The 17,491-nt window shown below is 47.7% G+C and overlaps 1 protein-coding gene across 8 annotated transcripts in view; it reads left to right on the top strand.

Annotated features, from left to right (window-relative positions):
* Positions 1-17,491, top strand: part of NGEF (neuronal guanine nucleotide exchange factor) — a 57,347-nt gene that overhangs the window by 30,226 nt on the left and 9,630 nt on the right. For 6 of the 8 annotated variants that reach the window (XM_072042737.1, XM_072042738.1, XM_027464471.3 and 3 more), the window contains 7 exons: positions 841-1,014; positions 1,136-1,236; positions 5,674-5,948; positions 12,799-12,959; positions 13,160-13,312; positions 15,304-15,433; positions 16,178-16,252. In XM_072042737.1, the coding sequence (XP_071898838.1) occupies positions 841-1,014; positions 1,136-1,236; positions 5,674-5,948; positions 12,799-12,959; positions 13,160-13,312; positions 15,304-15,433; positions 16,178-16,252 (1,069 nt within the window). Of the gene's footprint in view, positions 1-158; positions 180-207; positions 315-840; positions 1,015-1,135; positions 1,237-5,673; positions 5,949-12,798; positions 12,960-13,159; positions 13,313-15,303; positions 15,434-16,177; positions 16,253-17,491 lie in introns of those variants that run through there. The other 2 variants (XM_072042739.1, XM_038183831.2) reach the window with 2 other exon arrangements.

The raw sequence follows: 17,491 nt of genomic DNA, 5'->3' as shown, positions 1-17,491 counted from the left end.
AGGAGCCTCTCTGCAGGAGAGCGGGGAGGGGGGGATGGAGGTCGGGGTGCCTGCGAACGTGGGGGGTCTTTGGGGCAGGGACTGTCGCCTTTTGGGGGGGCCCTCGGGGAGGAGGCAGGCAGCCTCCCGGCGGAGGAGGGACCTGCGCGGGAGCGGAGCTGGGGGCCGGGGCCGGGGAGGTCTCTGCGGGCTGGGCACGGGGGGCTGCGGGCGGCTCTGAGGGGCAGTGCGGGAGCTCTGGGAGGCTTGGGGGGGGGGCTTCGAAAGCGTTTTGGAGGCTCCAGGAGGGTCCGCGGAGGGGGGGGGGCTCTGAGGTACGCGAGGGGCTGCGGGGGTCGGGCGGGAGCTCTGAGGGGCTCCGGGGGGCTCTGAGGGAGCCGGGTGCGGGGAACCCGACGGGCTCCGCGGGGGGCTCGGGGAGCCCTGAGGGGTCTCGGCAGGGACCCGGGAAAGGCTGAGGGGGCTCTGCGAGGCTCGGGCAGGGCTCGGGAGGGATTTGGGAAGGCGGAGAGCGGCCGCGAGGGGCTGGGGGAAGCCCGACGGGGGGCTCCGAAGGGAGGCTGGGGGGAGAACGGGGCGGGGGGGCTGAGGGGATTTTGGAGAGGGAGCCTCCGGGGGGGGAGGTGGTGGGTTCTGAGGGGATTTCGGGGGGCTCCGAGGGGATTTGGGGGTGAAGAGCCCCGGGGAACGCTTGGGGGGGGGCTGTGAGGAGAGGCTCCGAGGGCTCTCCGTGGGGGTCAGAGGAGAGGCTGCGGGGGGGCTGGGGCGCTGCCAGGCCGCCGGGGGGCTGCGGGGGCGCCCCGGGGGCGGCCTCAGCTCCCCTCTCTCGGCGCCGCGCAGGCTGCTGCCTTCCTACCCCCGTTACCGTGGCAACCGCCCGGGCTCCCCCAGCCCCGCGCCGCCGCTGGAGCCGGAGCCGGAGCCTCTTGGCAGCCGCCTGCCGCCGCCGGCCATGGAGCTGCTGGCCGCGGCGCTCAGCGCCGCCTGCGCCCTCGACCAGGACGACTCCGGCAGGTGAGCGAGGGGAGGGAGGCGGGGATGGAGGGCACGGCGGGGGGCGCGGAGGGGCCGCCTTCCCCCTCCTGCCCCCCCTTCCCTCCAAGCGCCCCGCCTGAGGCTGCCCCGTGTCCCACAGGGAGCCCCCCGCTGAGGAGAGCCCCGCCGCCGCCACCCAGGTGCCGCCGCCCGCCCACCCCATGACGGCCGACTCGTGGAGGAACCTGATCGAGCACATCGGTAAGGAGCCGTCGAGCAGCCCTCTCCCCAAAAACAAAAACAAAACACAAAAAAAACAACCCCAGCCGGGCCCGAAGCCCAGCGAGGAGCGGAGCGGCCCCGGTGAGGGCGAGGCGAGCCCCGGGCTGGCCGCAGCCACGCTGTGGTACCGAGCTTTGGGTCTGCTCCTCAGCCAGGAGGGCTTTCTGGCAGCACGAAGTGCTCAAGTCAGCGAGGCTGCGGCCGGACCTGCTGCTAGAAGCTGGTTTTGAGTGCCTGGAAAGGTGCAGAAGGCAATCAGGGGGTTGGCAGCCCTGCAGGGGCCGTGCTGAGGGAGCTGTTGGCCATGGGCACACGCTGCTGCCAAGGAGCGCATCGGGTTTCCAAGCTGAGTTTCTTGGGGTCGCTTTGCAGAGGCAGAGTTGAGGTTATCTGGGCAGGCTGTGGAGGAGAGGATTGCCGTGCTTTCTCTGTTGTGGTATTTTTGTTGTGTGCAACCAGACTCCTTTCTGTGGTATGTGGAGAGGACCTTCACTGCTCGGTTCTTGGTTTCCCACATTGGAGCTGTGACATTCCCCAGAGAGATTTGGGCAACGGCAAAATGAGCCCCATCCCGAAGCAGTTTTTGTGTTGGGAAGGTAGAAGCTTTCTTTTTAAAGGGTTCAGTTTAATTTCTGGAAATGATAGCGCAAGATCCTCAAATGTGGAGAGTGGGGACGTAGCGCTTCGCATGGCAAAATCCGATAAATATTCTTACGAGCAGCAATTCTCATCCCCCCGGGGGAGAGAGGAGGCTTCTTGAGCTGTCACTGGGAGAGGAAAGCAGCTGCAGTTTGCTGTCAGCTCGTGGTGGCAAGGCTGATTCTTGGAGTGCTGCTGGGACAGGGACAGGACCCTGTCCCTAGGCAAGGCAGATGAGTGCTGGACTTTGTGGAAGAGAGCTGCCCAATCTGGCTGGATGTTGCCAGACGTGTTACTTACTTTTGGCTGCATAGGTACTAATCTCCCAAGGCAAACGTGCCAGTATGTCCTCATTTTACTGAGACTGTGCTGCTAAGAGGCATGATAAAATACTAAAGCCAGCAGGACTTCAAAGCAACCTAGTTGCTATATTCATATATATATTTTTGTGCTGTATATCAGAAGGATGCTGTGTGATAGCACTACACATGTCTGTTTAATTGCAAACAGGTCTTTTGTGCCTTGATGGAAAGAGACAGGGTTTTGACAGCTAGAGGTGCTACCCTAATCTTCAGGAAAGAGGTCATTTTAAGTGGCTGGAGCACACTCGCTCCCTTTCTTTCCTCCTGCCTTTGAGGCACTAATGGACTTTTTGCCTGAAACTGGAGCAGAGAATTTCAGAAAAAAATGTCTCTGGACCTCCTGAGATTTTACATAGCTTTCAGTGTAATAGTGTTTACTTTAAGATCACTCTCTAAGGCGAGCATTTTCCCCAATTAGTATCGAGTTTTGCAATTCCCCTCCCAGTTTGCAAGGGATCCAGGAAGGGAGACTGACAGCAAAATGAAATAGAATAAACATGAAAGGAAAAGTCTAATATAATACTTAGAAACTATGTAAACATCCCTTACCAAGAACAGTTTCATAAGCTTAAGCACTTAAAGTCAACAGGCAGCACCAAACCCATGCTCTGAGCCCATGGCTAGCCTTTAACCAGCTGACAGCAGCGATGGCTGGGACATTAAGGAACAGACAGAGCTTTTACTGATCTCTGACATTCTATACTTGCTCGCTTACTAAACATAGGCATTTACTAAATTATCATATGTTCAGCGTCGTGTTCAACTACTGTTCTCAGCTTCTTTCTGTGTACTCAGTCGGTTGGTTCCCAAATTTATTGCTCTCCTTTCAACATGTCGAGATCCCATGCCCTCACCTTGCGTCTGTCACACTACCTGTCCTGTGCCATAACCATCTCCTGCTCCACTGAGAGCAGGCTTTTGCTTGGTTTCTCCAGGTCTCTTTGAAAATGTTGCAGGTAAAATCAGCTAAGCCTTTTCTTTCCCAGTCATAACCTCCTTGCCAACATACAGATGTACCTTTCACACCAAGACTGCAAGGAAATCTTACGTCCTTGCTAGCACAATCCTCTCTGTTTCCTCCTACCCTTATTCTACCTAAACCTGTCTTTTGTCTTTCTGCTGATACCACCTTTCTGTTTCTTCCTAATATTGCTGTCTGTGAAAGACCTTCAGCCAGTCTCTCCTCAGCTCCCTCCTTAAAATGTGTTACCTTGGTGGCATTTCCAAACGAGTTCTGGCGGGCAGATACCTTTAGTCAGTCAGGTCTCCCCGTGTCTGCACTTGCATCGCCTGCAGCTGAAGGCTGTGTAGGTCTCTCTGATGTGTCAGACGGGGAACCTGGAAACAAAATCAAGTTTCATTGTCTGGACATTGTTTCCTTAAAAGCAAGGGAAGAAAATGTCTCAAGGATCTTCTGTAAAGGGCTGCTCTCCAGATCTGCACAAGGGAGACTAAATCACCCTCACGCAAATACAAAATGTCCTTAATTGCCTCTGACTTGCAGGACAGACCCACCAGCGCTATGATCAGATCCTGCAAATGTAATTATCTCCGGTATGAATAAAATAGATAGATCGTGCTCCAGTTTCTCAGCATGTTTTCCCTTGAGCCACGCACTGGCCATACTGCTTCGGGGTGTTATTTCCCAGCCTGGCCTACTCTGGTGTGCAGGTCGGTAGGGCAGCAGGTACCCAGTGCCCTACTGCACCAGAGCCTTTGAGCACTGGCTGAGCTTACAGAGCAGCGCTGCTGGAAGCTGCTCCGATTCGGCAGGCTCCCTGCTCCATTCCTCAAGGAGCCTTTCCAGCCTGACGCATGCTCAGCACCCTCACTGGTGCTGATTAACAGACAGAAATGCTTAGGAAAGCCATATAAGCCTAGTTGACGCAGAGAGAAATTATATAAGTAGCAGCAGGATGCAAAACTTCAGGGGAAGTCTCCTCTCTTCAGTTATCGTGTAGGAAGCTAGCAGAAGACTGTATGGTTTCCTAGGCACAGCTACCCTTACTGCTATTTTAATCCAGCATTGAGCGTCTTTCCAGGGAGAACAGCTAACAGGATATACTCACAGACTGCAGCTCTGCTGTCCTTGTGCCTGCACTTTTCCCCCAGCATATTTCTAGAAGAGTTTTTAGCAGTGACTGGTGCAGAGCCTCGTGAAAACTGGTCCAGAGATTTATTAGGCAGCTACAGTTATGCCCTCCCTAGACAAACTCCTGACCCAGTTGTCTCTCACCTTATTACACGTGGAATCTGCTTTGAGATACAGGTTCATGACTACAAGTGACCAGATGGATTTTAATCCCTAATGATTCAGACAAAATAAATTACTTTTTTTTTTTTTTTTTTTTTTTTTTTTTGGAGGGGGGTTGTAATATTATTATTTTTAATATCAAGGACTTTTATCTTTCTTCATTTTACGTTTCTGAGATTCAAGTATAAACCAAGGGAGATGATCTGAAATGTATTTCATCAGCTTCGGTAAGTAAGGAGATTGACTCAGACTAGGCTCTTGCTCTCCTGTCTTCTCGTATCTTGTAAATAACATTTTATATTCAAACAATTAACATTCTGGGCCCTACAGATGGCTTAGAAAGAGATATGGGACAAGTGCCTCCTGCACTTATTGCCTGCCTTAGGAGAGAGGCAGGACCTTCTATAGATGGCCAGGGAACTTCAGGATTCCTACCTGTTTGTTGCTGTCAGCTGAAATCAGGAATTGGGGCAAATTCTGTGCAATTTCATCTGCTGCTGAAGTTAGTAACTGAAACGCGGAAGACACCTCGTGTGAGCGATGTGCAGCAAGATGGTGTGAAGTCATAGCCTTTTCTCTGGTGCTGTGGCATTCAGGCAACTTTGAAGCATTAAATTAATATCTCCAATTGTCATAGAAACTGGGAATTAAAAGAGAAAGAAAGTAAGCAATATGTCCAATGCTAACCACAAAGTCAATACCAAAACAAACAAGTAACAGTCCCCACCATTCCCTTGTGTAATGCCTTCACAGCAGCCCAGCATTTCTTCCTGAAGGATTTTCATAGCCATCAAATTGATCCTTTAAAGTAGTTTCAGTGGATGCAGTGTTACTTTTCAACACACACACCTTTCAATTTATACAGCTTGTAACATCATAATATTACAGATACCAAGGCCTTAAAGAAACATTTAAAAGCCTGGCAAGTAACCAGATGGATTCATCTGACTGTTACTACGGGTTTTGTGCTAGCAGATCATTGTTAGCAACACTGTAGATGTAGAAATGGTCTCCATTTAGGGTTGCCAGTCCTGTTTGAAATAGAAACACCATGTATGACTTTCCTGAGGTGAACTAATGCCAAACAAATACCCGTTCCCACCATACGCTGCTACTCTTTTGTTCACTGTAACCTCTCAGACTTGTTACATTGCCTCCTAGGGCTCCTGTATCAGGAATATCGAGATAAATCTACACGCCAGGAGATCGAAACCAGACGACTGCAAGACTCACAGACAGACCCAGAGGAGAGTTCACCCAGTGAGGAAACCCCGTCTGAAACAGAACCTACAAGTACAACCGAGAACAAAGTTGCGCCACAAATCAATTTGCTGAGGAACTCCAACTCCAGGTTCAACTTATGGCAGGATCTTCCAGAGATCCGGAGCAGCGGGGTCCTTAGCATCCTCCAGCCAGATGAGATCAAGCTGCAGGAGGTAAAATGGGGGAAGGTGCAATGTTTCTTAACTGGGTTGCTGCTTAAAAGAGTGAGAGTCAGGTTACCAAGATTTAAAAACAAGCGGCTTCATAGCAGTCACAGATAAGCCTTGTTTTGCTAAACACTTTTCCATGTCACACTGGTCAGCACCACTCACTTTTTTTCAAGCTACAAGGTGTTGTCCTATATGCTGTTGCTGCTGGACATTTATTTAGCAAAAGAGAAATTCTTTTCCCTTTTCTGCATCAGTGCTAGGAGCCATTTACAAATGAAAGAGTTCTTGCAAGAACTGTAAAGCTTTTGGTCCCTAATGCACATTAATTCACTAAAAATCTTAGAATTCAAGAGTTACCTGTAATCTGTTTTAAATATGATAGCATTAAAGGAAAGGGAAGTGATGGATATTGATAAGCTTCCTAATTTTTAAATGCCATTACTTGGAGTCTTACGCACAACAGTCAAAAATATTGACAGGCAATTTTGCATTTTAGCCATGCAGCGCAGTAACGTCTCTGAGAGTCGTACGCCGTAAATGTACAGGGCTACATCAACCATGAGCAGAGTAGGTGGGGGTAGCTGCCACAGTTAGTGAAAACATCAGTCACACAACAGTTTACAACTGGTTGCTATTTTGGATAGCGTGGGGAGCGCGAGTGCTCCTTGGCAGTGCGGAGCACCGGCTCCGTAGCCTGCAGCGGAGATGAACAAACCTTGTTTAGGGTGGTGTTGTGATGTGAGTGAGGGACCTTCACAGGCTTGGCCCCGTGAATCCGTCTGTGCCAGGATGGCTCGTGGTGAGGACGCCCTACCTTTGTATCCCTTCTGCCCTGGCACATGTGATTGAACTCAAAATGCTGAAGAACATCTCAGGGTGTGAGCAGTTCTCCCTGAGCTTACTTGTATTTGCCTAGTCAAGATTTATGAATCGCTTGTGTGTACACGTCCCACACTGGTCCTGGCAAAGGCTGTAGCTTCGCTGTTTCCCTGGAAGGGCTGGTCTCACATCTTGGGGGCACGAGGGGCAGGGCTTCAGCTACAGCCTCGGTGGGAGAGACCTGTGTTTGTTCAGGGTAGCTTAGGCTGGCAGCACAGACTGCTAGTGTGCCAGGGTTACAGCTGAAGGTGACTGAAATGGTTTGTTGCTTTTCCATGTTCTTCTGCACTTGTTATTTCCATATCAGATTTGTTCTGTTTACCTGGCAAAACACGGTGCTTCTGACTGCCAGCATTACAAACACAATCTGGCCTCTGAAAAACTACAAGCTCTTCTTTTTCTGCTTCAAAACGAGGAGTCACCTACAGAGAAACATCAGCTTAGAAGTTTGCATTATAGATTTCAAAAGCTGCCATTTCTCTGGAGTTACGTTCATTACCTGTAGGTGTTCTACAGAAAAATATCTGCTAGACCCCAGCATTACATGTGCTGAATTTTCTTCTTTCGGCTTAAATAACAACAGAAATGAAGCCGATGGAGGCGGGACAGCACTGCCTTAAAGAAGTGCTGTGCTCTCCCCTCTCGTTACTTTATCGGAGCTGAAATTTCCTTCCTGTTTGTTCTGGATTAGTACAGTGAGAGATTATAAAACTGCTGAAAGCCAGAAAGCTGTGAAATTGGCTGAACATCGAACAGATAGAGTGGAGAATTTGCTTTGCGAGGAGAGTCAAGCACAGAAAACGAGGAGTGCTGGAGAAATCACTGAGGCGATTAAAGAGATGATGTTGAATTCAGCAAGCAGTGGTTGCCGCTGCAGAGCTGAATTTGAGAGAACTGTTCTCAAACGTGAATTGTGAACGGCAGCTGTAGAGGACGGCTTCAGTGAATGGAAAGTGTTCAGCTTCCTGAAGGAGTATTGGAAGAATCCACCTAAAGCAAACGATAGCAGAAAATGTGGAGTAAATGTCTTAAGTGCAAAATTGTACCTTTCTGCCCTGTTTTATTTTCAAAGCTGCGTTACACACAGTGACTAGAAGTGCTTGCAGCTCTTCAGCCGGGAAAAGGTAGAAGAGCATTAGTCAGACCACAGGGAGGAACGTGAGTGCATGAATGGAGAGAAAGTCAAAGCAAAAACCAGTGTTTACAGCTGAGGAAGGCAACACTGCCACAGCTGGGATGGTGCAGGGCTTAAGCAGTCAGAGATAAAGTTGTTCACCTGCAGCAATCTGCAAAATGAAAGAGGCAACACTGAGAAAGGTGACACCTGCTGAAAGGAGGAATCTGGTCTTCAGTATTGGTGATAATGGAAAATAACCAAGCAGGTCATCAACACGAGATAAAAACCAAGACATTTGTTTTTCAAGCATCAAAACAAGAAAATTGACTGGAAGAGCAATGGATGTTTGAAAAGTCTCTTGAAAGGCAATTTGTTATAGTCCCCACTGGAATGAGTGACCCAGAAAATGGAGTTTCAGGGAGAAAAAATAAAAAAAAAAACAAACACCCACCTCCTCTCAGCAATTTCAGAAAAAAAAAATTGCAGCATGGGCTGTTAGCCCTGGGAACTCAAACAGAATTCAGACAGCGATGGTTTCAGCCACATCAGCTTTTTTAATTTAAAGCTAATGTCAGAATAACAAAATGTAAAACAACAACTGGAACTGTCACAAAAATGTAGGCAAAAATGTAGAAAAAGGAAGAACAAAAGAAAAAACAAAGAACACGTTACAGACCGCAGGGGTCAGGGAAATACACAAATTATGTGCTACTAGAATAATTATCAGAAATGACTAAATCATTCATAGGGTAGCTTAATTATCCAGACATCTGCTGAGCATCAAACACAGCAAAACATGAATCGTCAAGGACTTTCTTTTAAGTGCATAGAAAATTTAGTGATGAAGAAAGCAGACCAAGCCAAAAGAAGTGCTGACATGGAGTCAGTGTGAAGGAAGTGACAGGCAACATGCATGTAGCAGGAGGAACAAGTGACTGGAGAGAAAACACTCCACGTATTACATGTAACGTAGGCTAAAACAAATTCTGTCACAGAGGTACTAGGCTTTGAAAAGGGAGCGATCCAGAGGTAAGAAGGAACAGCATTTAACCTGGGAAACTTTTCAGCACGAACCTTAAATTCCATTATTGGCATAGTTTTTTTTTGCGGAGAGGCTCCGGTTTACTCCTCCTTCCCAGTCTATATCTCTACCTTTCAGTTTGTTGTCGTTTGACTTAACTATATTGTTTATTCTTTTTGTCCTCTTCTACTTGCTACACGTGACTCACCTTCCGTGTGTTAGGAGATTCCAGGCTGAGTGGAGCTGGCCAAAACAACTGACAGATTAACAAAACAACAGCAATGACAAAAAACATTGAGTATGAGTAATGCATCCTCATAACTTGAACAGAACCATTGTTGCTGAGATGGTTTGATAAACCATAGGCTTTGATAAACTTTCTCTAGGGATTATTTGGATCCTGGTCACTTTGGTGTTAGAAAAATTGGCAGGTAGGCAGACTAATCTGCACCTGCATGACACAGTGTGAATCTGGATCAGAGGGCACCTGCTGTGAAAATCTTTGCTTAAGCAAAAGAGGGACTCGAATCCGGTGCGTGCAGCGGTGATGTGGCCTCTGTGGAAGAACGTTTGACAGGGAGGCAGTCTTTCCATTTCCACAAAAATGTCCAGAAAACATTTAATTTCCTTTCCTTCTTTGAGCAAGCCTTAGCTTTCGAACCTCTAAATATGCTCTAAAACTGAGCTGCCCTCCTCCAGAGAGCTCTTGTGCTGTCCTTACTGCACTTTTGGCAGGTGGATGTCGTACACACCCTGTGAAGACGACCAGGTCTGAGAGCTGGTCACAGCCAATCCCGTGGCATCAGCTCAAAACAAAATCCCTCCTAGGCTGGGTTAGAATCCCCCTGGATTCACTGGTGGTTTACAGGAAGATCCGACCTACTGGGAACAGATATTTTCAGTCTATGCAATAAAACATCATATTGTCTCAGACAGGATTTAGCCTTTGGGTTACTTACTCATGTCTTTGGTGACTCTTAACTTTTTTTCCTTTTTTAATCTTCTTTTTCCTTTTTACTTTTGCTTCACTTTTCTTTCCTTTCTTAGTCTCTCTGCCAAAATACAAGCAATGAAAACCATTAGAACAGCTCTTATGCAAGTGGTAGATTTCATGAAGTTAATGACCCAGAGGACTCAGGAAACTCTTGGTCATGTTTCCAAGAGACAGTTTCAGACTGTTTATAGGCTCGGGGAGACAGTATTACATCAGTTGACATTGAGTTCACCTTTTTTCTAGATGTTTCTGCAGCTCTGAAGCCAGAAGTTCTTGCTCTTTTATCTAGTGTCTGTTTAGAGCTCAGCTCAACAGAGTTCAGCTGCTCTCAGAGATCTCATCCTTACATCACAGTTCAGTTGTTTGCAGTTCGTTTGCACCATTCTACTGGGAAACAGCAGTCTGGGCTCTTTCGAGTAGGCGTTGGGGTACTTGGAGTCTGCAGGGGACCAGCTGGATCTCCAGAGTCACTTGGGAAACTTCTGTTTTGCACATGCTGTAGTGAACACTCAGAGAAGCTTTTCTTGACCAGCAGAGATAACCTTGCCTTCCCTGGCATCTCCTTTAAGTCAGAACCCTGTGATATTTTCACTATGGATTTCAATATTGCTTGCAACTTGCACTCCCTTAGCACCCCCACACCATGCTGGGCAGCAAACACAAATTAATTTCTCCAAACAGAGGCAGTGGGAACTTCTGTGTCTGCACGTTAGGAAGCAAGCTTATAGATTAGGCAAGTTGTCAGAGGGTTTAAAGACCTTAATAATGCGGCAGATCTTAACCTTGACTCTCACGGTCATCCTGCAAAGACCCAGCAGAAAATAAAGTCCTGGCCTGGAGTAGCTGGAAAGCTGCAGAGTGAAATGACCGGCAGTATCAGTCCTCAGGGTACTGGGAAGGAATAAGCTATCCCTACGCATCCCATCTTGTTCTTCGTTGCATCTTTACCTATTCTTCTCAGATATTAAAACAAGCTACTGTAAGAAGTGTATTTTGGGGACCTAGCCAGTCATCCATTTTTCTAACTGGGAACGTGTTCTTGAAGAAAATAAAACATCCTTTTATTCCTTAAACACCAGCTGTTCCCCATGCACTAAGTGCCTCCATTCCCAGCTGCATCCTTTGCTTTGTCTCCCTTCAGGGGCTGTATGGGCACAGCCTCCTGCAGCACAGGACAGGACCACCTGCTTAGAGGCCCATCTGACTTTCTGCCCACTGCAATTATTTCTTATGCTGTTAACCACACAATGAATGGAAACATCAATTCAACTGAAACTTCAGCAGTTCGGCATTTGGTAACAGTCCCTCCTCACTGTGCTCATCCCCCCAGCTCTTGCCCTGCAGCAGCATCAGGACTATTATCCAGGTCTCTGTACCTTGGGTCCTCCTGTAATGCACAGCAACATCTCCAGGAAAAGCCCAAAAACTGATCAGCGGAGAGTTTCAAATCATTTCTTTAAAAAGGGAAACGAAATAAATCAGTCCACAAGACCCCCTGCTAACCTGGAAGATACTTTTCCATATGTGCAGCAAAAAATAAAAAATACTGCATATACCTGCTGCTCTTTTGCTACTTTAACAACTCTGGCTGGGCCCATGCAGGCTCTCAGAGCTGGTGGCACTCAGGCAGTTGCACTGCCGGAGCAGCTTTAGGGGCAAGGAAGTGGGACGTCTGCTACCAAAAGGTCCTTTTTCATTAACAGCAGCACGGCCCAGCCCCAGGACACACCTTCATCAAGAGATGCCTGAAGGAGCTAATGATTTTCTGCCATGTCAAAGCCTTTGCAAGAATCTTAAATTAATCTTACTTAAACGAATGGATTTGGTATTTGTGTCAATAACCACTTGCTTTATCGACCTCTGCACGCAGCCTGGAGTGTAATTACTCTGAGTAGCAATAGTGCACTGTCCCTCTGGCACCTGCTATACACAAGCTTTACATCCTCACCTTGTTAAGATGTATCTCTGAATCAAGCCATCAGATTGTCCTTCTGCTTCCCCAGACCACATCCCTGGCCCGAGGAAGCTGGGCTTTATGCCAGTGACTTCGCTATTAATAGGAAGAGCAAGTGCTGAAATTCAGAGATTGTTTATACCTCACAGTAACAGTTTGGGACTGCTGTGCCTTGTCCCGCTCCTCAGTGAAGTGGGTCAGAAAAGTGTATGGCTGGGCTTGGCCAGGGAGCCTCACCTGGGCTTTGCTTAGGTTCAGGGAACACGCGGGGCTTTGCAGCACCACAGCTGTGCATTTGTATCTGCTGTGCCCCAAGGAGCACGTGCTGGGACCACAGGGTGCTGCTGTGCAGCCAACCCCTGCCCTGGGCTTTTCTAAAACAGGCAGACGTGGTGCAAGGAGACCCTGCTGGGAGCACAACAAGCCGTGGCAAGCCAGTGCTGCGGGATCAGTATGGGGCTGGAAGGGGTGTGGAGACTGCCAAAGGGAACTCCCCGTGGGGGAGAGGAACGTGCAGGATGGTGGCAGGGGGTGCAGGGGACTTGGCACCCTCTGAGCAAACTACTTGAGTGATGCTGGGGGGGTGTAGGAAGGGCTTTTATGTGTGCACCACGTGGGACTGCTCGTCTGAGAGATAGAGAATTCTGCTGGGAAGGTGCAGTGGAAGGAAATGTGGTCAAACAGCCTAGGGGAGAGGAGAGGAAGATGGGGAAGATTTTCTCTCCTATGTTACACATGGAAAATACCCCCTGAACGCTTACCTCTCCCTGCACGCGGGGTCTGGAGGGTGGGGGCAATGTCCACGGCTCCATGCAGCATAGATGTTCCCATTAACACTGTGAAAGTAGAAGGTACCTGCTGATGGCCTTCTTTGGGATTCTCCCCCAGGCAATGTTTGAGCTGGTTACTTCCGAAGCCTCGTATTACAAGAGTCTGAATCTGCTGGTGTCTCACTTCATGGAGAACGAACGCCTGAAAAAGATCTTACACCAGTCTGAGGCACACATCCTCTTCTCCAATGTCCTGGACGTCATGGCTGTCAGCGAGCGGTAAGACACCTGCCGCTGGATTTTTGGCTAGCTGAACGGCATCTCTTCAGCTAAATTTGTTCAGAGAGCAGACTGAGCAGTCTGCTACCCAGCCTTTTCAAAAAGCTTGCGGACACGTTAATTGCTTTCAGCCCCAGGGGCAGAAACTGGGAATTATGTTGAACGTGCAGGTCATAACGAGTGCTGATTTTCTTATCTAGCTTCCTGCTGGACCTTGAGCAACGGGTGGAGGAGAATATTGTGATCTCGGATGTGTGCGATATCGTCTACCAGCACACCGTTAATCACTTCTCTGTGTACATCACCTACGTCTCCAACCAGACCTACCAGGAGAGAGCTTACAAGCAGCTTCTGTAAGTTCCAGTGCTTGATGTTGTATTGCTTTCCAAAGTCATACAGGCCATTGATTTAGCAGTAATTTCAGTATTGCTAAATAGTACAGACGCAGGATTTCCCTCTGCACTGATTTTACTCTGCATTTATAAAAAAGAAAATATAATTAAAAGGCTTTATGGTAAGGGTGGGGTGAGAGAGTAGGCAAGGAGCATACCAAGTGAATTCAGAGCTAGCAGTTCCCAGCTGTGGGAAATGCTTTCGGTGGACATGAGAACACACGCTTGTGAAAGCATGCGTTTTTAAAATGCAAGCAGAGACAAGAGATTGAAAGGCTGAGAATATGATGCAACTCTCTGAAGGCAAGAACAGCCACTGCTTTTCCAGAGCTTCTCAGAAGGGTTGAACCTTCCCAAAGTTGAGATTTTTTTTTTTTTCAAAAGAACAAAACTTTCTTAAAAGGGAAAAAAAAAAAAGCCATTTTCATCACATTCTGGTGTTACAAATAGAGGCACAATGCCTGAGGATATAATCCAAGATATTTTTGCATTATTTTTCAAGTTCAGCAAGTCTTTTGGTCCAGTAGGAATTCTACCATCTCAAAACAAAGAGTGCCCTACAGGCTTGTCTTCGAGCAGGAGGATTAATTTTTTCTTCAGTTACAATGGCCTGGATTCCTCCAGGACAGCCCATTGAACATGCTGCACTATATTTCCTCCCCATAGCAGCAGCTGGTTCGGGGGAGTGTAATGAGCCCTAATCCTTTCCTTTCTCTGATCTCCAGCTTTTGAGGCAAAAAAGAAAAAAAAAAAATAAAAATCATTCCAAGCAGCCTCTGCTGAGCTTGGCCAACTGTTCTCTCTAAAAGGAGGGTACTGCAGGGTTTCCTTGAGTCAGAGGTGAGCAATATAAACAGTGTGTCCAGAGTCATTAGCTAAATACTCAGAAGTGAACCAGCAGTAGGCTGGATTACCTGAGCTTGAAAAGGACCAATTGGAGTTGGAAGTATTCCTAGATGCAAATTGAGAGGGCAGTCTTTTTTTCATCTGAGAGAGAATATGGAGGACGTTGAAAATAATAGACTCTTCCTCAGGCTCCAAGCTAGCCCAAGAGTTTCACAGCACTTGGCTGAACTTGAAGCCTCAGGTGTTCCACAGTTGCCCCCACTTTGGCTACATTTCTCAGACACGCTCAGGTCCGTTCTGCTGTGGCTCTGGCAAGTGACACAGTGACACAAGTACCTGCTGCAGCAGGAGAAGCACTCGGAGCGGCTTCTCTTGGAGTGCTGCAAGTCACAGGCAGTGAAGACAGGTTCTGCATGCTTAAAAATGTCTTCTCATCCATGCTGGTTTTGCTAGCCAGGACTCCAGAAGTCTTCCACATGGCTGGCCCTCACAGTCACCAGGAGGTGCTGGCTTTGACTGCAGCAGCTGGGGCTTGTGAAATAGCTCAGCGCAGCCACGTCTGGGGCTCAGCCACATCTGGGGCTCAGCAACGCCCTCACCTGCTGTGAACACAGTCAGGGATGGCCTGGGGATGGCCTGTGCTCTTCTAAGGCCAGATAACGATTTCCATCCTCCTGCTAAGCAGCCAGGAGTAGCCAAGTTTTGTGGCTTGTCTTGTTCTTATGACTGTGTGAATTTCACCTTGTCACAGAGATCCAACTGTGTAAAAATATATAATTATGCTTGTGACTCATCTACTTGGACACACACCCCATTCACACACACCTACGCACACAGCGTATGCTGCTAAGCTAGATGTGCTACACATGTGAACATGCTACCATAGCTTGTACATTAAAAGACTATTTTTTTTCCATCCCCCAACTCTATAAATAGCTCTGGATTCAAACCAAAATACACCTAGAAGCATTTGGTTCCTCCTCCCTTCCTTTCTGTTCCTGGGAGAAGCGAGGCAGATGCTGCCTGTGGGACTAGGCTGCTTTTGGGTCACCACCCACACACCGAAGTCACATGCGAGGTGGCACTCACTCACTTTCTCTCCTCAGCCAGGACAAGCCAGCTTTCCGGGAAGTGATCTCACAGCTGGAGCTGGATCCCAAGTGCAAAGGCCTGTCCTTTTCTTCCTTCCTGATTTTGCCATTTCAGAGGATCACTCGGCTCAAGCTACTCGTGCAGGTAGAGTTTTGCTCTTCTGTATCATCCAAAGGTCTTCTGCATCACTCCTGGAGTTCTCATGTCCAATGGTTCGTAACAAGGCTTACAAACAGCCAAGAGCAGCCCTAGAGCTGGGTGAAGCTTTTCCACAGAATAAGACATTATCAGCTCTGGAAAAGTTTTCAGTCACAGAGAGAACACATCCAATTTGATGTTGAATTTGCCTTGTAGTTTTTACTAAATAAGAGTTGAAGAAGAGCTTTGCTGTAGAGCTGCTAGAAGGGGTAGCAGTGGTACATTAACCCAACTGCCTATTGGTTAGGCTGCTCATGTACAGGTGCACAGTGTAGAACAGCTCCAGAATTGTGTGTAATACCCAAATCAGGGTGGCTTGGGCCAGGCTGTGGCAGCTGTGCTTTGCCAGCATGTCTGAGCATTGCACTGGAGGACACGCTTCTAGGGATGAGGAGGCAGCTGAGTCCCAAAAGATCTTATCCAACTTGGATTAGCAAACACTACCTGCTAATGCCAGCTCTAGCTATTTTTTTAAATAAAATAGGGGTCTGCCTGCTATTCTTCTTATAGATATTCAGTAGTAGTCAGATGGGAACAAGCATTAATGAAAAACAGGAGCTAAGAGGTGAGTCCCTGTACTCTATCATCCACCCTGTAATTAGGCCAATGGCCAGAAATAACTCCAGGTATAGCAAAGACCTTTCCATGCTGTCAGATTGGAAAGTTAACACAGCCTTTGCTCCCCTACAGAATATTTTGAAGAAAGTAGAAGAGAAGTCTGAGAGGGAAACCACTGCCCTGGATGCACATAAGGAGCTAGAAACGGTAAGCGTGAATGAACTACATCTGAAGGCCATTAAGATTAAACAAGTATGCCCAGTTTCTCCCCAGAAAAGACCTACAAACTGCATTCGTTCACTCCTGGAGCTGTTTCTTCAAATCCCAGTGCTATGTTTCAAGAGTAATTTTTTTTTTAAAGTCTTCCTTGCTCTCAAAGATGAACCAATGCAGCAGCTATTTATTGTCAGTCAGGGAAAAAATCCCTTACTAACAACAGATACATATGTTTCCTCTCTAGGAAGAGACAATGCTTTCCCCTGGGGTTTTCAAGAATACAAGGTGTTTTTGCAGATGCCTGAGGGCGATGGATCCTACTGAGGGATGTGATTAGCTGCAACAGGCAGTCGAGTATGACTGTATCAGGTTTCCTCCAATGCAGCACATCTCTTCCTCTGACCTAGAATAAGTTTCTCAATGAAATGAACATACTTGCTTTATCCCTTTCAGCTGACGATGGTACAACCCCTGATGTTCAGGTGGAATTCAGTTGTGCTTGTTACTGCTGTGCACAAAGTGCTGGACAGGCATTGTTTTGCAGCGGGGCTGTTCCTGACATGGTCATACAGGGTGATCCCCCCTTTGATCGACACGTTTGACAGGTCTGGAATGCCACCTGGAGTTACTGGCAGCTACGTGGCTGGAACAGGGCACTACAGGGACCGAGGTCTTTGAATCCCCTTCTCTTAATGACCCTTAGAAGCTTGGAGTAGCTCTTGAATCCTGCAATTCAGAATAAGCATTTCAAGTTGAAAATTGTGCTAGAGCATCAGCCTGAAGGAGTATCAGCCTGAGGATATGGTTGCAGCTTATGACTGAAATACTAAAACAAAATGACTGTTGGATTTACCCTAAACTAGCGTACGAAGTCTACACTTGGGAGTTTTCTAGGGATAAAAACAGAGGCCTTAACAACAAGATATTCTACATGTATGTTGCTTTATATTTGCACAATGACGATGCATCTACCAGCCTATTTTGCTTTTAACATTGGTTAAAAGTTTGAGGAAGGCTGTTACTGCAGCATGCAGATGACAAGGATTGCTGATGCAAAAATGCTCATTTTGTAGTCGATTTCCTAACTCCCTTCTTATGGTTACTTATCTGAAAACATTTAAGTTTAGATGCCTAGCATCCGGCTAGGTACAGGCATTACAGCAGAGGCCAGCTAGTGCTTAATTTTCACTGCAAGTACCTTATTGGATAGGCAGGAGCAGATTGTGGTTT

Source organism: Anas platyrhynchos, chromosome 9 (genome assembly GCF_047663525.1).
Source record: "Anas platyrhynchos isolate ZD024472 breed Pekin duck chromosome 9, IASCAAS_PekinDuck_T2T, whole genome shotgun sequence".
Taxonomy (NCBI): domain Eukaryota; kingdom Metazoa; phylum Chordata; class Aves; order Anseriformes; family Anatidae; genus Anas; species Anas platyrhynchos.
This window is presented reverse-complemented; position numbering and strand designations above follow the sequence as displayed.